Below are 22,373 nucleotides of genomic sequence, written 5' to 3'. Positions count from 1 at the left end.
TTTCGGTGTCATCCTAATAAATATCCTCATAATGGTAAAAATAATAACGATAATAATGAAATATCTCATAGAAGGAGTAAAGAGGGAGAAAATGATGATATATGAGATTAAAAAGAAAATGAATGCAATAGTGACAAGAAAGACAGCGAGAGGTGTAGGAGTAGAAGAGATGTAGAAGATAAGAGATGGGGATGAGAGAAGAAAGGATGAGATGAATGGAAGAAAACATGAACATAGAGAGAGAGGGGAAGGGATTAAAAGAGAGAGTAAGAGGGACAGGGAAGAAAATTTTGAGAGAGAAAGGGAGAAGACAGGCAAAGAGATAGAAAAGTGAGGGAAAACAAAAGTGAGAGAGAGAAAGAGAGAGAGCGAGAGAAATCGAGAGAGGGAGTGAGTGAGAGAGAGTAAGAGTGAGAGAGAGAAATCGAGAAAGAGAGAGATATTGAGAGGGAGGGAGAGGAAGACTGAGAGAGAGAGATCGAGAGTGGGAGAGAGAGAAAGATCGAGAAAGAGAGTAAGAGAGAGAGACGAGAGGAAGTGAGAGGAGAAAAGTCAGGCTCATCCGTGACTTGGTGAAAGAGAGAGAAGTGAGAAAGAGTAAGATCGAGAAGGAAAGAGAAAATGACAGTAAGAGAGAGAGAGGCGAGAGGAAGGGAGAGGAGAAAAGCCAGGCGCATGCCTAGGCGTGGATCCATGACTTGGTGAAAGAGAGAGAGATAAGCGAGAGGGAGAGAGAGAGTGAGATCTAAAAGAAGAGAGAATGAGAGTGAGAGAGAGAAATCGAGAGGGAGAGAGGAAGACTGAGAAAGAGAGAGAGTTCGAGAGTGAGGCAAAGAGAGAAAGATCGATGAAGAGAGATTAAGAGAGAGAGGAAAGGAAAGGAGAGCAGAAAAGCTAGGCCCACGCCTAGGTGCGGGTCTTCGACTTGGTGAAAGAGAGAGAGAATGAGAGTGAGAGAAATCGAGAGGGAGAGAGAGAGGAAGACTAAGAAAGAGAGAGATCGAGAGTGAGGGAGAGAGACAAAGATCGAGAGATAAAGAGTGTAAGAGAGAGAGAAAGGGGAAGGAAGGAAGAGAGAGATTGAGAGTGAGAGGGGAGAGAAAAAGATCGAGAAAGACAGCAAGAGAGTAAGATCAAGAGAAAGGGAGAAGAGGAAGCTGGGCCCATGCTTAGGAGAGGGTTTGTAGCTTTGGATGAAAGGTGGAGAGTAATTGAAGAGAGAGAGAGAGAGGGAGGGAGAGATTGAGAGTGAGAGAGAGAGTAAGGTTGAGAGAGAGAGTAAGATCGAGAGAAAGAGAGAAGAGGAAGTTGTGCCCGTGCCTAGGTGGGGGTCCATGGCTTTAGACGAAAGGGTGAGAGTAAGTGAAGAGAGATTGAGACTGAGACGGGAGAGACAAAGAGAGATCGAAGGAGAGAGAGATCGAGGGAGAGAGAGATTGAGAGTAGAGATCGAGGGAGAGAGAGAGTAAGATCGAGAGAAAGGGAGGAGAAGAAGCTGGGACCGTGCCTAGGCGCAGGTCCGTGGCTTTGGACAAAAAGGGGAAGAGTAAGTGAAGAGAGAGAGAGAGAGAGAGAGATTGAGAGTGCAAGCGGAGAGAGAAAGACTGAAAAAGAGAGAGAGATCGAGGGGGAGAGAGAAAGAGATAGAGAGTGAGAGACCGAAAAATCGAGAGAGAGTAAGACAGAGAAAGAAAGAGAGAGAGGGATAAGAAGAGAGAGTAAGACCGAGGAAGAAAGAGAGAGAGAGGGTGAGACGAGATGAAGGGAGAAGAGGGAAGTTGGGCCTGCACCGGGTAGCTTGGTGAAAGAGAGAGAGGGAGAGAGAGAGAGAGAGAGAGAGAGCAAGGAGAGAGGAAGGGAGAGGAGGAAAGCTGAGCCCATGCGCGAGCCTGTGACTTGGTGAAAGAGGGAGAGATGGGAATGACAGGAGGAGCGAGCCTGTGACTTTAGATGAGAGAGAGGGAGTAAGTGAGGGGAGAGCGAGAGAAAAAGAAGGGGATGGGTGCTGGGACCCACCTTGAGTCTATGCAGAAGAGAGAGAGGAGAGAGAAAGAAAGTAAAGGTGGTTACCAAGTGTGACCCTTGGATCTGAACCGAGGGCTAAGTTGGTCCTAACCTTCTCGATGTATCCTTAAGAGTGGGGTAAGTGCTTTGAGGTTGAAGTGATGGTGTAGGGATAAGGCTTATGAACTAAGGACTATGGAAAATAGGTCTAAGGTCTATGAGGTAGGAACAACGAGAGATGTGACTAGGGTGTATGGGAGTAGGAATTAAGGCTTATGAACTAAGAACAATGTGTATGGGATAGGAACTATGGGAGATGTAACTAGGGTGTATGGGAGTAGGGATTAAGGGAGAGGGAAGTAAAAGGTTCTATGTTGGGAGTGGAAAGTTGTACGTGGGAAGTGGGAGATACTACGGGTAGTCCTCAATTAGTTAAAGTTTTCTCTCTCCTCTCTTTAGGGTAAAGAAGATGGAGTCAAAAATCACAAACTAAAGGGAAGCTCAATGTATTTCATTAACTTTTGAACTTACATCCAACCTTACCCAACTTCAATGAGCATATGGTGCTTATATAACTTCCCCTTGAAACAATGGTAGATGACTAAAAGAAAGCCAAATTGTCAAAAATTACAATTTTTATGAATTAAAATTGAATCCAGTTTTGGGACCGGCAAAAATAACATCATAAAAGTGATGGTCTTGGCGAGACGATCATTTTGATATATGATTTGATCCTTGAATCGAGGTTTCACACATTTCTTGAAAAACAGCGAAAGATGAGAAACTTGCAATCTTGAATGCTTGATCGTGTCCGTTTCTTCATAGAACAACATAGAACGACAGGGAAGCCACCATGATCATTTTGTGATAAAAATGACTCGATTTGGTTGCCGATAATTACTTTCTGAATTGGGGCAGTTGTAGAAGTATGGATTCCAGCCACCGATAAATGTCCCTTGTTACAACCTCAAAATACGACATCTTTGGTCTTTCATCACATGTGATGCTTACCGCAAATCGAAGCCCTCGACGTCATGGTTGCAACGGACTTGTTTTCAAGATAATCCGAGGTTGGGGCTTCATGATATAGCGACTTGATCAAAAGGGTCTCCATTATGCAAAAATCTGAAACTCATGAGTTTTTTTTATCCAACTTCTATCTACGATTTCCTTCGTCTCGAGTTGTGTCACGGACCATACTATTTATCAAAACGTGCGTATTGACGAGACGTAGAGCCTTCTAAAATTTGGGATCTTGGAAGATGATCCTGAGTTCGTAAGTCACAGTTTCAAGAAATGGAAATTGGTTCACCGAGGGTGTACCAGAATAGTGTAAAATCCACCCTTTTTAGGTAAGTTGGCCCTAGAATGGTCCATAAATGTCTGAATGAGCTGAAATTTAATATCTAGGGGTTTTCGGACCTTCTAAATCCAAAGGAAACAGTTTGATACTCATCTGAGACCCTGATAATAGGGCTATAGTTATGAGGTGCTATTTCAGCATGCTTAGAGCCGAATTTGAAAACTAATTTTCTATTTGATCTACTTTAACTTCATCAGATCGTGATGAATCTTGGTGGTTATTCTTAAGGAGTCAAATGCCACTCCCACATGCTTTTTGAGACCAATCCTAGACCTTTTAAAATTCTCCCAAGATAAAGGTTTATTCTATCATTGCTTCCGTAATCCATAGGTATTTTGGTACCTCTAGTTTTAGGTCGCAACTAGCTTCCTCCTTATTTATGTCAGGGATACAAGTGTCGAAAAATACCCTACAACTAATATAACCTGAGGGTGTGGCTATAATTTGATTGTGTCTAGCAAATAAGGTTTTATTCAATATAGTGGGAGAGAAGATGGTAAAGGCCTTGTGGGAGAAATTAGAAAGTGTTTATCAAAAGAAATGTTTTACAAACAGTATTCTATTGAAGAAAAAATTATTTAGCTTAAGGATGAAAGTGGGGACAAAAGTCTCTGATAATTTGAATACTTTTAATAACATTATTTGTGAACTTGATAATGTTGGTGAAAAATGAAAGATGAGGACAATGCGGTAATGTTTATGTACTTTACCAGAATCTTATTATAATTTAGTGACAACATTAAGTTGCACTAAAGAAGATTCACTTGAATTAAGTACGATGACTAGTAATTTGCTTTCCCATGAACTATGAAAAAAATGCATCTATTGGAGAACCGGAATCGAAATTGCACTTTTCAAGTGGTTGTTCAAGTGAGAGAGGTAATTCCTCTCAAAATTCTTCAAGATCTAAGTCGAAAGAAAAGTTGATCTAAGTCTAAAGGGCGAGAAAACAAGTTTGTTTGTTGAGGATATAGTGAAGCCAGATATATGAAGCAAAATTGTACAAAAAGGAAAGGACAAAAATTCGAAAAAGCAAGGGAAACCAATAAGTCTAAAAATGAGGTAAATCAAGTGGAGGAATCTACATCCAGTTTTATTGAAGAAGAGGTTTATGTCGTAGGTTGCAATCCCGAACTTCATCAAAATTGGATTTTGGATAGTGGTACTACACATCATATGTACCCACACAAGTCATGGTTTAGTACATATGAAAGTGGTTCCGTGTTGATGGGAAACAATTCAAGTAATAGAATGGTTGGAATTGGCAGGTTGAAATTAAGGATGTATGATGGTAGTATCCGCATACTTGAGCATGTTCGACATGTGCCGAACTTGAAGAAAAGTTTAATTTCTCTTTCTTTATTGGATTCTCATGGCTATAAATTCACTGGACAAGGAGGAGTTCTCAAAGTATTTAAGGGTGCTCTTGTTGTGATCAAAGGTGTTAGAATTGGGACCTTATATAAGTTATTGGGAAGCTCCATTGCTGATGATGCAACAAATTCGGTAGTGGAGACTAATGATCTTCCACTACGCTTATGGCATAGGAGGTTCGACCACTTGAGTGAAAAAGGTATGGAGATTTTGATGAAGAGGAAGTTAATTCCCACTATGAAATTTGGGGAATCTGAAATATGTGAACATTCTCTATGTGAGACAACATAGACGAAATTTCAAAGCCAGAAGCCTTACAAACAAGGGAATACTTGATTATGTTCACTTGGATTTAAGGGAGCCCTCACCCATAGTGTCATATAGTGGTGCATTGTATTTTATTACTTTTATAGATGACTTCTCAAAGAAGGTATGAGTGTTCACTCTTAAATCAAAGAGTGATGCATTTTTTGCTTTTAAGAATTTTAAGGCTGAAGTTGAGAAGAGCATGGGGTGCCACATCAAAGTACTCGTACCAACAATGGAAAGGAGTACAAACCCGATGAGTTTACAAACTTTTGTAAAGATGAAGGAATCAAGAGGCATTTCACCACAGTTTACAATTCCCAACAAAATGATATTACGGAAAGAATAAATCACACTTTGATGGAGCGAGCAAGAAGTATGTTGAGCAATGTCGGATTGGAGCAAAAGCTATGGGCCGAAGCCATGATGACCGCTTGTTATCTCATCAATCAATCACCTTCAACAGCTTTGGGGGAGAAAACACCCCAAGCGATATGGTCCAAAACTCCTTGTGATTATTTCAATTTAAATATTTTTTATTGTGATGCTCATGTTTTAATTCCTAGTTTCCAAAGAAATAAGCTTGAACCAAAATCAAAGAAATACATTTTCGATGGGTATAACAAAAGTGTGAAAGACACCAGTTATAGGATCCAATTATTCGAAAGATAATTTCAAGCAGAGATGTGCATTTTGATGAGTCATCCGTGTTGGCAAGAGGTGTAGGAAATGAGATTAAAGAAATAAAGAATATCATAATGACACTGAAGAAATTGAGTTTTAACCTTATGTCCCATCATCTAGGAGGGCCACATACCGAAAGAAGCACCCATAAGTATCAATGAAGAAGCCATTAATGAACAAGGGCAAGTTGGTGAACCAGGTGATTTCTATGAAGAAGTTGCATCATCCATGACAAGAAGATCTACAATGGTAATTCATCAACTCGAACGGTTTAGGGACGATGTGGATCCTGAAATACTATATGCTTTGGTTGTTATGAATGAAAAACTAAGCATTTACCAAGAAGCTATGGAAGGGGATGATTCCATATCTTAGAAGAAGGCAATGGAAGATGAAATATTGACTCTTTGAAAGAACAATACTTGGGATCTGGTAGAGTTGTCAAATGGTGGAAAAGCAGTTGGTTACAAGTGGATGTTCAAAATCAAAAAAGGGATTGATGAAAATCTAGAAAGGTATAAGGCAAGGTTAGTTACAAAGGGATTTGCACAGAAAGAAGGTGTCGACTTTCTTGAAATTTTCATACCAGTTGTCAAGTTAGACTCCATTAGGTTGGTGCTTGCGCTTGTTGCATTGCATGATTTAGAATTTGAACAAATGGATGTAAAAACGAACTTTTTATAGGGTGAACCTGAAGAGGAAGTATATATGCAATAATCGGAAGGATTTATTGACAAAGGAAAAGACATGCTAGTGTGCAAGTCAAAGAAATCCATATATATGGACTCAAGAAAGCATCAAGACAATGGTACAAGACTTTTGAAATGTTCATGATTGATCTTGGATACGTGGGCCCCGCAGTTGTTTGAGAGAGGGTTATCAAGTCAGGTCCCTCTGTGTCCCCAAAAGACGAAAATCTAGGCCCAACCAGTCATCTAGACCCAAAAAACATGTGAGGGTAGAATTTGATGTTCCAATGATGCCCGCTAAGTTTCATTTCGATCCGACAAAGATAAACCAGATAAGAATAAAATTTCATTTACAATGTTGCTTCCTCACATGCTGAAAAATGCCTCATTACTAGAGCTATCTTGCCAAGATTTCTGGTGATCACCCGACCACCACCAATGGATTTAGAAGGCCAAAAAACTCTAGAATACCAAATTTTAGCTCATTTGAATATTTTTAGGCCCAACTTACCTAAAATAGGTAGGTTTTACACTATTCTTGTCCGATGATGAGCCAATTTCTATTTATGACAACTGTGTTATTTTAAAACGAGAAGTCTTTAGGAAGTCATAGCTTTTTCATTTTAAGGTCAATCAAACTCAAATTTTAGTATGCCGTTTATCTCATCAAAATGCACGTTTTGATATATGGCATGGCCCAAGACAATGCCCAAAATGGAAGAAATATTAGAGAGAATTTCAACAAAAATACACAAATTACGAAATTTTTAAAGTGAGATCCATTCACGCTGTGGCCATTTCTTGAAGCCTCGACATTGGATGGCATCAAGAGCAGGTCCTTTGCGACCGAGACTCAAAGGGTTTCTATTTAAGATAACGCTTGTCCAAGATTATGGGCCAGATGATACCATACTTAAGCTCGAAACTAGGCATGATTTTTCGGCCCTGAAATTGTATTTTTTAACGACTATCAAAATTAGGAAGTTGATCAATCGACACTCAAATCAGGGTTTCATTGCAAAACAATCACGACAACTTTCCCTTCGATTTGTGATAAAAAAATAATCAAGAACATGACAAATCAAGCTATATTAATGATCAAAGTTTGCAAGTTTATGGACTTGGCTGTATTTTTTGGGTTCATGACCAAAAGTTTGATTCAAGCTTCAAAATGGGTATCAAATTGATCATCTTGAGATGACCATCATTCTACGATGTCGAATCACTCAAAATGTCACCACAAAGCATCGAAAAAGTCTCTGAAGCATGGCTAGGGAAAAAATGGTCATTATGACAAAAAATGGTCATTATGACCAAAAATGGTCATTATGACCAAAAATGGGATTAATTAATTTATTTACTTAAATGTTATTTTTAAGCAATTTTATTGTCTTTTGGCCATCCACCCTTGTTTTGTGGAGATCATATATAAGTTCCTTAACATCATTTGTAACCTAAGTTAAAAAGAAGAGAAAAATTTCTAAGCTTTGCCCCTTTTAGCATACGTTTGTGCTTCTTTCTTGCTTCAACAGAAAGGAGAGAAAATATTTTCCTACTTTGAGAGTTACCCTTGGAAGCCCCCACTTTCATACCCTACACTTCCAAATTTCTTACTCCTTCCAAACCTCTTACTCCTTACACCCTTACTCCTTAGACCACCATAACCCATACTTCACCATACTCTTTAGGCCACTATAGACCATACTTCCCTATACTCCCGAGACCGCCACAACCCATACAATACACCCTATACCCACATCATACACCATAGTCCTCTTTAGACTATCCTAACCTACACTCATCATACTCTTTTTGATAAAAACCTACACTAATCATACTCCATACAGCATAGCCATCTAAGCTCACCAACACTCGAGCCTACACCCTAACCCTTCTAGCTTCTCAAAGAGCACTCAAAGGGACCGTTGGGAGCACGCTAAGCTGTTGGGTCGAACTATCACCTCACCTTTAGGTACCCGATCCATCTCTCGCCTCTCTTTCCCTTCTCCTCTATCTTCTTTCTCTTTCTCTCTCTTCTCTCTTTCTGGGTCCCCTCTTTATCTGTCTCTCTCAACTAGGCGGCTAAGCTGCCTGGTCCTCTCTCCCTCTCTCTTCTTCTCTCTATCTCTCCCCCTCTCCCTCGTACCCAGGTGACTAAGCTGTTTGGCCTTCTCTCTCTCTTCCTCCCACTTCAAGAGGGAGACCCCCCCCCCCCTCCCCCCCCCCCCCCCCACCTTTCTCATCCTCCTTTCTCTTTCCCCCTCTCTTATTCTTTCTTCTGTCTCCCTCACTCTTATCTAATCTCTTTCTCTCTACCCTTCTTCTTTTCCTCTCTTACTCTTTTCACTTCTCTTTTCTTTTCGTCTACTCACTCTCCTCTTCACTTATTTTAAATATCCTCTCTATTGAGGAAGATTGTGCATTAGGCTGACCTTGGGGCTTTATAGTGCCCAAGAAGTTTTGTGCCTTCTCACCTACCTCTAAGGTATTAGGATTAGGCTTAATACCTTTTTTGGGTCAACCAGTAAAGAGTACTAGGGGAGATGATGCCAGAAGGCCACAGGATCATAGAGTGCCTGTCTTCTATCGTCTTCCTTCTTCTTTCCTAATTCCCTTTTCTTCTCATACACTCTTTAAGGAAAGTTGTGCACTAGGATGACCTTGGGGCTTTCTAGTGCCTAAGAAGTATGTGTCTTTTCGCCTGCCTTCGGGGTATTAGGCCTAGGCTTAGTATTTTTTTAGGTTAACTGGTAAAGCCTCTTGGGGGAGGTGACGTCGGAAGGCTGCAGAATTGAAGAATGATCATCTTCCTTCTCTCTCTCTCTTCTTATTTCTCCTTATCTTTTGATCTACCCCTCTCTATCCCATCTAAGACGTAAGCTTAGCCTACCTAAGCCCATTACCCAAACCATCATCAAATGGTACGAACCAAGGGTTATTACCCCGAATTTCATAACAAAGGAGCGTGAATCAAGTGTGGTGTGATTGCAGAAAGGTAATGAGTCTCAGACCGTGCCAAGACATCTAGGGAGCTTTTGAATTGATCTAGGAGTCCTAGCCGAGCCCAGGTCTGTCCACGAACACAACCGCACGAGTTAGGCGCCTAACTCCCTCACCACCAAAATCTCTCTCATCGTTGGTACCTATCCACACACATGCACTGACGCCACATGCCCACAGGTGTACGGTTTTTTGAGAGAGCGATCTCATCGTTGGTACCTATCCCCGGCTGAGCGACGAGATCGAAGCCCGACCAATGGGCTGTCAGATCTAAACATAATATGGTATTGATGCTATGAGACCATTTATTATTTTCACAGGGAGGTCACAATCACTCCTAGTTATTAAATGTCAAATTTGATGGCTTGGGATACGTCACAAAGTTAGAGAAATTTGTTTTTTAACTTTGAGTCTCGTTAATGATAAACTTATAACCACCTAATTTAAAATCTGATGGACAAAAGTGATTGTGACCTCCTTGTTTTCGAAGTGAGTAGTGTATTTGTATTCTTTTCCATATAATATTCAGAGAGACTAGTGTCGAATTCCCTCATTAAAGTGAATACTCATTTGATGATTTTAGAGTGGATATTGTAATGTTAAATTGAAAAAATCCTCTTAAGCCCTTTTTTTTTCTTTTTTTTTTCCGAGTTTTAAGTCATAGGAAAAGGCTTACCCTGCTGTGTGCTTTGGGTGTATTTTCTTTTGGTAAGTTTTAAGGATGAACTATACATTGTGCTTTGGGACTAGTTACTCTCTTTTTTTGAGAAAGTTGGGACTAGTTACTTTTGGTGAGTATGTTTTAAGGATAATGGATGATGCATGGTAAACTCAGCTCCTGACTTCGAATCCTCAGCCAATGAAGTACTGAAGAACTCAAGTTAGGGCAAAGCGCATGTAATAAATACCCCGAGCGCACCATAACCGTCTAATTCTTCAATCGGTCAAAATTAAGAAGTGAGGGCCCGCCCCGTAAACCAGCTTTAAAATTAAGTGGTGAGGGCCCCATTAACCAGCTTAATAGGGCACAGCAAAAACATCATAGAAGCGGCTCCAATAGGCCTTGTTGTGATCTTGTCCCTGGCCCGACGTGACCGTACCGTGCCTCTATTTTGTGATCCAAGCGGGCTGGGCTGGCCGGTCACCATGCCCATTTCCACCACTAAGTTTTAAGTACAGATCGGCTAGATCTTTCAAGCTTTCAAGCTTTCAATTTTTCATTTTTTCGTTTTTTTTTTGTTCACCTTTTTGCCCCACCAAGCTATAATATTTAAACGGTAATACTTAAGTTTTAAGCTAGAAAATATTTACACTCACTAGAACTAGTAATTTTTCCAAAAAATCACTAAAACTAGTAATTTTGAATAGAAAAGTATACAATGAGACAATTTATCTTTGGTACAAGAAAGTCACAATTAATCTTGATCATTGGATATGAAATTAGATGGCTGCATTTATTCTATTGATGAAGCTCAAATTTCAAAAAAAAAGTTTCGAACTTTGTGACACATCCAAGCTATCAAATTTCACATCAGATGGTTGTAAGTAATTGTGAGCTCCATTGTATACAATCCCATTACAAACTCTCTAGTATAACTTGGCTCGTGCGCCCTCACTACTGGTTTTCTTCCTGTAACCCCTTCATGCACATGTCGGGTAAACACTCCTTTTTTTTTTCCTTTTCAATTAAGATTTATTACTCCGTCTTCCTTCTCTTTCATTTTCTTCAATTAATTTCGTGGGTTTTATGCACGTCTTTTAAAAGAAAAAATTGGTCTTATTGGCTACACCGGTTTTAACCCAAGGAATCGTCCTCATCTCCACCGGTTAAATGGTTCGTCCTCATCTCCTCCTGTTAAATGGTCGGAACGGCCTCATCATGATTGAACAAACAAAATTTTGCTAAGTAGAAGACTTGCATAAAAGGATTGTATAATATGAGACCTTTGTTACAAAGAGATCAAGTGACTTGGGGTGCGGCATAAAGTTTTAGAAAGTGTTTTTGGATTGTGAGTTTTGTCACTGGCACACTCACCACTATCTAATTTGAAATCTAACGGATGAGAATGATTGTAATTTTTTTATACTAAAAATAAATAGTCTTCGTGTATACTTTACCTATATAAATGTGACGTTTTCATTGCTTTTGTGAGCTTCACAAAAACTTTGCCTAATTTAATGAGGAGAATGAAATCGGCAGAAAGTTGCCCAAATTGGGTGGTTGGTACAACTTTCGAGAGCAAGAAAAAAATCACAAAAAATCCAATCTAAATTCGCTGAAATTCAAAGGTCGGTATGAATTGGGAATAGCAATTGTCCCTCAATCTCTAACCGACGGTGAAAACCTCACCGAAATTCAATAAAAAAGTATGATTCATCCGAAACTTTAAAACTTTCGAAACCATATACACCGAAAACTTGCCGAAACTCAAAACGTTCTTGTATTATTGGCGTGGCACACGTCTCTCTCACCGTCCACCCAACCTCTACACCAAATCAAGAAAACAAACTCTCAACTACCGAAAACGACGCCGCCTTCCATACCTGGGCCCACCCACCACTCAGATCGTCAAAGTCCATTATTTTCAACAGGACACGTGTCGCAACATCCCAATTGACGGTCCAGATCTTAGATCCAAGGGCCTCTCCAGAATCTTACCGACCACTGTCCAAGCTACATCGTGAGCCACACATCGGCCATAACGACGAACCAGATACTAATTCAGCAGTCTCTATCAATCTGCACCGTCCATACATTGGCTCGTGAGCATCAGAGATGGAAAAAGGACGGAAAAACTCACACTTGCGAAAACTTATAGAAGGGAAGGGATAAGCATAAAGGATGAACAAGACAAAGACGAAAATGCCCACCAAACATTCCAGATCCCCAGATAAGACGAGCGAAACCACAAAGTGGGAGGCGGTATCCCGGTCCGGTTTTCAGACAAGTGGCCGTCACTTTCGCTGCGCTGCTGTATACGTGGCCGACCATAATAGGGTGACCGGATACTAGGAAAAAGGATCTTTAAAGCCTTTTCTATAAAACCCACTGCGTCTTCTCAGATGCAGCTTCCTCGAAAACTAACTCACTTCCTGAAAGTTATTGAAATTTATGTCAAATATTTCTATGGACCCTTTCGATGGGAATCTAACTCCAAAATTTCGGTAGAAGAGGTTCATGTCAATATGTATGGATTTGATTTCAAGTTTTGAAAATAACGTATCTTGTAATTTATTTTTTGGACCGTTAATTTTTAAATTATTTAAATTTTTATATATATGTTTAACCAATAATTTTTTTGAAGCTTTAAATTTTTATAATTAAATATAAAAATATATTTTAAAGTTTATAAAAGATTCCAAAACCACATTTTTCAATATTATTTATATATGGATTTAAATTTGATTGTTTAAAACCTCGGCTCTATACAAACTGTACTTTATTTATTAGTTTGAGCGAGTGAGAGATTCTAAAGAGACGGTGAAAAGAGAACAAACAGAAAACTTTGTGTGCAATTTCCACAAGTTTCAAGTTTCACAGAGTCAATAAATAGTTGAATAGGCAAACGAAACTTGAGGGCTCATCATGTAGACCTTAAATAGCACTACATGGGAGGTGTGATTTGATTTTAAATGAAAGACTCTGACAAAAGAACATCAATAGAAGTAATAAAAAACAAAATTGTAATGACTTTTGATCTTCGTATAGACTATAGAGTATAGACAATCGAAGTAATTTAGGACAAAACTAAGATAATGATGTTTCATAAATACAAACAAACAAGAGAGAATGGGAGATCCACCATCTTAGTGGTGAATCACATACAAGAGAGACGATGAGACCCAATACCCAGTGAAGATACAACATTTAGTGCGAGTGAGAAACATAAAATAGATTAGAATAGCGCACTATGAATTTATATCCTCTCTAAACCCTAGCAGCTGCTGTAACCCAATAAAGTGGGATATGCACTCTTAATACTACATTACATGTGACATGAGCCCACTACTTAGTGAAGATTAGACGTTTAGTGTTAGAGAGAGAGACAAAGACCCACCCGCGCGTGCAGATAGATTATATAATTTTTATTTTTCAAATGTGCCAACTACGTAAACCATGGAAACTTGTGTGTTCAAAAGTGCGGACTGCAAACTACTTAACCCACATAAAAGTTTGATTTTGTTTTTTTTTTTTTTATAATGGGTATGGTTTTCTATAAGGTTGCAATTTTAAATGATCCAATCCAATTAAAGTGCACCTCCAAATTTTATGTAACTATAGTGTAAAAATTTCTTAAGATCAACTGAAAATCTATTTTCATATCTAATTATAAAATTTAAAACTTTAAAAATAATTTAAATCAAATAAATCTATAAACATATGACAATATTGAAAATGAACTGTCTAAATAATGTGTTATAAAAAGCACTATTTATGAGACTCAATATTTTTTATTTATTTTTCATATCTATACATCTCCATGTCCATATAATCAATTTGAGGGTTTTTCAATATTAAAACAACTTTTTACAATGACATTTTGAGGTACATATTTAATTCTATATTTAATTCTACATTTTGAGGTACACATGTTCCAAATTTCAGATTATTCTGATTAATAAATAAAAAATAAAAATTAAAACACTACTGAATAACCGTGACCGTACGATGAAATTTGGATAGTAAAGAAAGTAGGCAAGATCACTGTTTATTTTTGCCTATAGACGTTTTGTAGTATTTTCAATTAAAAAAAAAAACTCTTCTCAACGCCTATAGGGGAAAATAAACGGTGATTTCATCACACAATCATATTTGTTCAGTAGTATTTTATTTTTTATTATATTTTTACTAATGCGAATGATCTCAAATACATACATTCTGTCATTTTCTTTGGCACTATTCAAGCAAGCAAAAACGCAGGACCATAGAAATTGAAGTACAACTTGCAGAAAGCTTTATGCCGTAAACTATGGGTAGCTCTACTCAATCTGACTGTCCTGATCTGTCCCCAGAAAATTCTTCGTGAAATTAAGAGGAACTAGCGTCAAAGGCTAGGAAACACCGACCCACGTGCGAGTAAAGGAACACAGAAATCCCAAATATCAGTTATTAATTAATTATTCACCCAAAATAAGATATTAATTAATCTTTTTATTGACAATAAAAGGACTTAGAGCGAGCAATTGCTGTAACCGGTACCCCGTTCTTTTCATATTTTAATTATTATTTTGTCGAAATCAAACGAAACAAAAAGATAGAAACCGGAATCAGGAGACTAACAAATAGAAAAGGGCAGTGATTTCAATAATCACGATAACTGCAGTGAATAAATAAATAACATGAAGAGCAAAAACTGCAGGAAAAACCGAAATTATAATTCATTCAATTATTACAATTGAGAATTTAATACAAGAGCGACTCCAAGAGTCCAAACCATCTTCAAATTATTCCTTTTTTTTTAAATACAAGAGCGACTCCAAGAGTCCAAACCATCTTCATATACAACCCATTTTCTCCATGTTTTTCCTTCCATGATTATTTCTCATTTCTACAAGAGAGATCTACTGAAATTGACGACAAAAAAGATAAAACTTACAGGTATTTAATAGTAAGAGAGAGATCGAAGCACACAAAACTTACAGAGGGCTAAGAGAGAGGAATTGAGGGTCGTAGAGGAGAGAGAGAGATCAGATGCCTGTAGAGCACCACATGTCAATGTAACATGGAGGATAGAGAGGGAAACAGATCCATCAGATGTCTCCATAACTCGAAACAGAGAGACTAAACACTCATCTAAAACACCATAGCAGATGCAAAACGAGACAGAGTGAGAGAAGAGAGAGAATCGAACCGAAGCTTTAGAGAGAGAAGGAAACCAACCGAACCGAATCACACATCGGTGTAGCACCTGGCTCCCGGCTGCATGCTCACCTTACCATTAACGGCGCCTTGAGAAAACGCCACAATTGCATTACAGCTCACATAAATATGGTAATTCCCGGAAGTCCATGCCCCGACCTTCCACCTCACAGTTCCGTCCATCTTAACGGAAACCTGAGCCACTCCGTAATTCTGCTCCTGGCTCAAATCAGCGGCTAGAAATGGCGCAATAGGAACCCGATCGCCGGTTAGAAACGGAGACCAGACGCTATAATCGTTATGGCCTTGATAATTAGGGGGAATCGCAGTCCTGAATGTGATTTGCTGGCTTCGATAAGAAGCGTAAACCTCGAGTCTGTCGTAATAAATACCGATCCGATCGTTAGGGTTTTGGGATACAATGGTTATTTGGAAATTAGAGGAGAGGAGATTAGGAGTGGTGACGTTGAAGTAGTTGACTGTGGCGTCTTGGAGAGAGAAGCGAGGCTTGGTGGGGCGAAGCACGAGCCAGATGATGAGGATTATGAAGAGGATGAGGATGATGAAGCCGATCAGGCAGCCAAATAGGCGGCGATACAGCTTCTCTCCGTTCCAGCCATGTTTTCCACAGTCTCCTTTTGCAGACATTTCCGCCGAGGAATTGGAGAGAAGAGAGAGAGAGAGAGAGAGAGATAGAGTTGCAAGTCCTAGGGGCAAAGCCTTTGGCTTCGAGGGCGAGGAATCGGGTCTGGGCGCGTGGAATTGAGGAGAGCACGATGACCTGCTCTCAGAGCGAGAGAGTGATGAATGGAGAGATGGGGTTAAAATGAAGGGTAATGGCGGTTGAAATAGAGGCGGGCGACGCTTCCGTTACGCAACGTTGGGCATCAGCGCTAAACGGTAACGGACACTTGTTTCTGTGTCTTAATAGAACTTTTTATCCACGTGAAATTTGTCCCAGATGGACCTTGAAATTTCGGTGCAAATTCGGAATTCTTGGCCCTCCTCTCTGCCTTAATAAAATTCATTCGATTTTTGGAAATAATTGGCAGTAAAAATTTGCATGAAAATATCTAATTTCTCTGATCCAGTGGAAATATCCCAATGTCTTTCTTAACTTTCATTGTCGCTTCATTAGAAATAGGCATTTAATATTTGAGTAACTCCTCAATTGTTTGATGTGATTTTTTAGTGAAAATGTGAAACAAGGGTATTTTGGAAAGGACGCAGTTAGCATGCGGCCAAGTCCTCCGCACATGTAGAAATACCGGCTCGACAATAAATATATTTTTTAAATATAATTGATCGGAAGTTTTAGATAATATGTAATCTTTAACATTGAGATCATGAATATAAAATAAAAATTATAAATTATAAATAATAATTATATTAAAAAAATATTTGAACAGTTAGTTACAATTTTTTATAGATGCACCACCTATTTGCATCCATCTTTAAGATAGATGCTTTATACCTCTGTACCGCATATTGTCGAATTGCGGTTCAGCATGCATGAAAGAATTGTTCTCCCTAAAAAAAACTTTAAACAAGGGTATTTATCTAGTATGTTCACCAAATTTCAAATTAAGCAGTTACAAGTCTGTCATGAAATAAATTCGAAGTTCAAAAATAAATTTCTCAAACTTCAGGAGACACCCAATCACTTTTCGAATGTGATACACTCAAACAATTAACTTTGACATCCGGGAGTAAATGTAAGATAATATACCACCCCATTTTACAAGCTTTTGTAGCTATTTATGGTAGACATTATCGTCCACGTGATTGCAATTTAGGTTGGTTGGAGTCTTTAGGGGTATTAATTATGAAAAAGTCCCTATTTTATTTTGACTTCCCCAAAATAACCTCCGCTTTTAGGAGGAGGCCAACAATCTACTCGCAAATCTCTTCACACGATACTTCGCCACAATTTTCTAGCCTTTTATTCATGACTTCCAAAGTCACAGAGTTGAGGTCAATACGATTTGCATTGCTGAAATCCATTTTGATAACTTCTTATGAAATTTCAAGATCGAAAGTTGATGTAAAATAGTCATTTTCAATATGTGAACACCTAGAAAAAGACGGTCGTGATGATGTGCTACAACAAGATTATGATTTTTAGGCTTGAATTCCATTTTGTTTGCGACAATCAACCTCAAGGGTTTTAGGTACCAAAACTTCAATTTCCAGCTGCATAATTTATGGGATCGTGTATACTATGAGACCATTTGTCTTTAGTATAAGGAGAATACAACTAATTCTAGCCATCAAATGTTCAATTAGATGGATTGGGTATGTCACAAAGTTGAAATTTTCTGTAGATCTTTGAGTTTAGTCATAAGTACACTTACAACCATTTGATTTTAAATTTGATGGACAAGAATGATTATGATCTCCTTGTACTAAAAGGTTGTACAAAGATATCGCAATCATTCTTGTCTTTTAGATCTCAAAATGATTGGTTGTAAGAAAGTCATTAATTAGACACAAAGTTCCAAAAAAAATTTCAAACTTCATGACTCCCCCCAAGCCACCCAATTTGAAATCTAATGAGTAGAAATAGTTATGACCTCTTTGTAATAAAAAATAAATGGTATCTATCCCAAATTAAAAGGTCTTTTTGTATACTTTTCCATAATTTATAATTGTGATTGTGATCTCTTTTAGTGCAAACAGTGTCTTTGTATATTTTTATTTAGAGTAATGATCCTATAGGACCCTCCCCCACCCATGTATGTAGGATCCTAAAGGATCACCATTAAAGTTGGCACGAATCTCTAAAAAAATTATCATATGGGTGTGATAACAATATGGCAAAGATTTTTGGTGCGAAGGTGAAACAGTTTCTTATGACTTACCTTCGATTGCCCATTTCTGATGGTCTATTACCTATTGCAGTATGGGATAGGGTCATCCAAAGCATCCAAACAAAATTAGACCTTTGGAAATTTAAATATTTATATCTGGGAGGTAGAATTACTTTGATCAAAGTCTGCTTATCTTACCTTCCCATTTACCAGATGTCTTTTTTGAAAATTCCAGCATTGGTGGCTAAGAAAATTGAAGTTATTATGCATACTTTTCTATGGGAATCCATGGGTAAAGCTAAAAAGTTCCGCCTTTTGCGATGGGATAAAGTGTGTACCCCGAAAAAAGAGGGTGGATTGGAAAAAAGGAAAATTAAGTTGGTCAATCAGGCACTCTTACGTAAATGGTGGTAGAGAAGTCTCCACCTTAAAAACCAGTTGTGGTGAAGACTGGTTCAAGATGTGGGTAGGCCAGAGGAGAAATTCGCCAGGGATGTCACCAAGCTGGAAAGCTATTTCTTACTGTAAACCTTTGCTACAAAGAGATATTCAATGGTCTTTAGGAAATGGCAGGTGTATCTCCTTTTGGCATCATAAATAGCTGGGTGATATTCCTCTAAAATTGGCCTTCCCTCTCGTTTTTCATCGAATGGATAATAGAGATGCGCTTGTTCATGATCTCTTGGTTGTTAGGGGAAACAAAAAGGATTGGGATATTAGCTTTATCTACAATAGAATCCATGATAGCACCCTCTCTCAGTTCTCCAATCTTCTGTCTTTGTTAAATATGGCTTACATTTCACTAGATGAGGGGCCCAAAGATGAGGTAATTTGAGAACATTCTATTGATAGGCAGTTTTCAATGAAGTTAATGTATGATCTTCTATTACATGATAGATGGAGATGGACTAAACCTCTTTTAGTAGAAATCTGGAAATGACCTTTACCCCCAAAAGATTCAAGCTTTACTATGGCTGGTAATACAAGACAAAGTCCTCACTACAGATAACCTTATTAAGAGAGGGAAGATCCTTCCCAATGTATGTTTGTTATGAAATAATGAAGACGAAACAAGTTCCCATCTTTTCATGAACTGTCCGTTTACCTTTGCCATTTGGTCTTGGTTTTTTGGCCAAATGGGAGTGCCTTTAATTCTACCCGGGGAGACTCTTGGTATTGTATGTGCGTTATCTGTTCCATCATTGCCTCAAACAAGTACTGTATTTGGCAGGTTGTTAGAGGGACGATTATTTAGGAAATCTGGAAGGAAAGAAATAGGAGAGTGTTCGAAGGTAAATCGCTTTCTTGGGAAACAATATTATAGAAGATATTGCATTCGGTATGGATGTATCTATCTGTGCAGAAGGTGGGGAGACATTATTGAGATTGATGTAAGGTTGAACTTGAATTCTCTTTCCAAGCTAGGGGTTCGTAGATGTAGAGCAATTGGAAGATGGAGTCCGCCTTCTTATGGGGGTTTTAAATTGAATTTTGATGGCAGCTCCCTTGGAAACCCCGGTATTGCAAGTTAAGGAGGAGTTGTGAGAGATTGGGAGGGCCATGTTCTTTTTACTTATGCGGACCCCTTAGGTGTTCAGACTGGCAATTATGCGGAATGTTTCGCTCTTCTTCAAGGGCTTAGGCTTTTTATGTCCAAGAATATAGGCTCAAATTGTGAGGTGGAAGGGGATTTTTTAAATGCCATTAGCTGGTGCAACAAGATTATGAAGATTCCGTGGGTGCTTAGATCCTTCCTCCTCGAAATTTTGGACTTTTCACAAGGTCTGTCTATTTCCTTTGTTCATGTTTTGCGAGAGGTAAATGGCTAGCAGATTCTCTGGCCAAGCGGGGTGGTTCACTTTTCGAGTTGGTAGTCTCTGATGTATCTTTTATTTAACATCATGTACTTATTTGCCTTTGAATAAATTTATGGAATTCTTGTCAAAAAAAAAAAAGTTACCACATAAGTGTGGGACTTGACTTTTCTATAGATCCGTGCTAAATTTAATGGTAATTATTTGGGGTTCTACACACATAAATAGGAGAAGGTCCTATAGGATCATTTCTCTTTTATTTATTATGAAACCTTGGCCCAACTCTAATTTTACATTTACTTCGACGAAATACCTATAAATCATAAATAGTCACTAATAAATTCCATTAAATAATACCCATCTTGCGTGTGAAACACACTTGCTACATTCTCTTAAGCCATGGGTCCGCAAATCGATTTTTTTTTTTCTATTGGTTTTTTAATGTTAACGTGATAATAACTAACCATCATTTTATTGCCCCAATAATATATAACTGTAAAGTAAAACTACAAACAATGCATCATATCAGTATGCCTAAATTATGAAGTTTTAACCAGTAAATAATGATAGTAAACAATACATTAGTAGTAGCATTAAATATTTGTTTACTACAATAAATGAATTGCTTACCAAGGTCGGCACTTGACTTTTGTTTTCCCATGCCAATTTTAAATGAATTAGAAGTTATATGTTCTCCTTATCCAGCCGTCCATTTTTTAATGGAGGGCTAAGATTGCCCTAATCACAATGTCACATCTCTACACTGTTTTATTTTTAATTTTTTTTCTATAAACTGTTTTAACACCAAAATTTGGACGTCCATTCCTATATTAAACTGGCACTAATGAAAAATAAAAAAAATATTTTCAATGAATAAAATGATCAAAATAACTCTAAAATCTTTAAGGGGTATTTTAGTCATTATTTTTTATCAAAAAATTATTGTTAATATTTTTTGTGGGTGCACCCCAATGAGAAGATGGCACGTACCAAATTTCATATTAAAAAAAATTGTATTAAAAAAAATAAAAATAAAATACTTTAAGATATCGGATCTAAGATCAAACAGTGCGTGCCTCTCTTAATAAAAAATGGACGGCTGGATGGTAGGGGGAACATAGAACTTCTATGTTGTAGGGAGAACATAAAAAGCTTTCCCAATTTTTTTTGGTACTATATATATTTCTAAGTACAATCATAACACTTGAATCTTGTTTCAACTCAAAATTCAAAATTCAGCCGATTTTCCTTTATTTTTTTTATCAATAATTATTAAGGGTTGTCTTGGGCTACATCAATTGGTGGTGTATACTTTAAAGTCCTCAACAGTTTTTGGACACTTAAATACCTTTAAATTATAATGCGAAATTTTTTAATTAGGGCCAGTTTTGGCCATTTAAAATGGTAGAATGGATATTTCTATAATAAAATAGTGACATTCTATTAGTAGTAAAAAATAATAATTAATGCATCTTGTGGGTGATGTCAATGTCCACTATTATAAATAAATATTTTTGTTTCTATTATAAATTTCTATTTTATCTTCGACTAATTACTTAAAATACCCTTAGACAAAAAATTACTACACTATAGGATAAAAGTATCTAAGTGTCAAAAAATGTTGAGGACTTTAAAAGTCTACACCTCCAAGTCGTGTAGCCAACAAAAGCCTTGTTAAAAAATTTAAATACCAAATCAAATAAATTGCCTACCCAAATAACATACACCAAGGTTTAAAAAAAATTGGATAGGTGACCAAGATCCACCATCTAGAAAACTGGTTTGGTTTTGGATCAACGGTTTGGATCAACTTCAAATTCAAAATTCAACCGATTTTCCTTTATTTTTGTCAACAATTATTAAAAATTTAAATACCAAATCAAAGAAATTGCCTACCCAAATAGTATATAGCAAGGTTTAAAAAAATGGATGGGTGACCCAGATTCTCCATCTAGAAAACCGGTTTGGTTTTGGATCAACGGCTTGGATCGATAATCTGACTGAGTGAACTAGCTAATAGAAAATTAGAGAACACATAGAACTGAAAAAAATAAAAAATACAGTCAGTTCTCTGACAGAATTTGCTAGAACCTAACGATCGGTTCCTGATATTTTGGCAGAACCTGACAGCTGCACTGTTCCCAATCCGAAACCAAGTAGGTCTAGTCTGGTTCGCCTCTGTTTCTTAGAACAGGATACACAAACGAGTAATGTGTGTTCATTAGTTGGTGAGGACCCGTCAAAAAATAGTGGTTAGTTGCGTAAAGGCGTCCAAAAGGAGTAATTAAAAATGTGTGGTTTTGAGGAAAGGTATTACAATTGTTTGATTAGGTGAGAAAAGAGGTGTCCCCGAACATGGTATCGTTGCAGGCGATCCACCCAACCACGATTTAGTACCGTTGTCTTTCTAGAATATCCCTTTCTAATGAAGAAACGCCCAATATGTGCTTGAAAATAAAAAATGAAAAA

At 37.9% G+C, this 22,373-nt stretch overlaps 1 protein-coding gene and 1 long non-coding RNA gene across 2 annotated transcripts; both read right to left on the bottom strand.

The window, feature by feature from the left end:
- Positions 1–11,675: 11,675 nt before the first annotated feature.
- LOC110008129 (uncharacterized) lies at positions 11,676–12,545 on the bottom strand. The gene is made up of 2 exons (XR_002282670.2): positions 12,292–12,545; positions 11,676–12,160 (listed from the first exon to the last, which is right to left on the bottom strand). It is a non-coding gene; the product is annotated as an uncharacterized LOC110008129 (long non-coding RNA).
- A 2,608-nt stretch (positions 12,546–15,153) lies between these two features.
- Positions 15,154–16,097, bottom strand: LOC18444441 (NDR1/HIN1-like protein 12). Its single transcript, XM_006854614.4, has one exon. The coding sequence runs from the start codon at positions 15,926–15,928 to the stop codon at positions 15,311–15,313; it is 618 nt and encodes a 205-aa protein (XP_006854676.1). The 5' UTR covers positions 15,929–16,097; the 3' UTR covers positions 15,154–15,310.
- Positions 16,098–22,373: the final 6,276 nt, after the last annotated feature.

This window comes from Amborella trichopoda, chromosome 11 (assembly GCF_054954075.1).
Source record: "Amborella trichopoda isolate Santa Cruz 75 chromosome 11, AtrichopodaSantaCruz75HAP2 v2.0, whole genome shotgun sequence".
Taxonomy (NCBI): Eukaryota; Viridiplantae; Streptophyta; class Magnoliopsida; order Amborellales; family Amborellaceae; genus Amborella; species Amborella trichopoda.
This window is presented reverse-complemented; position numbering and strand designations above follow the sequence as displayed.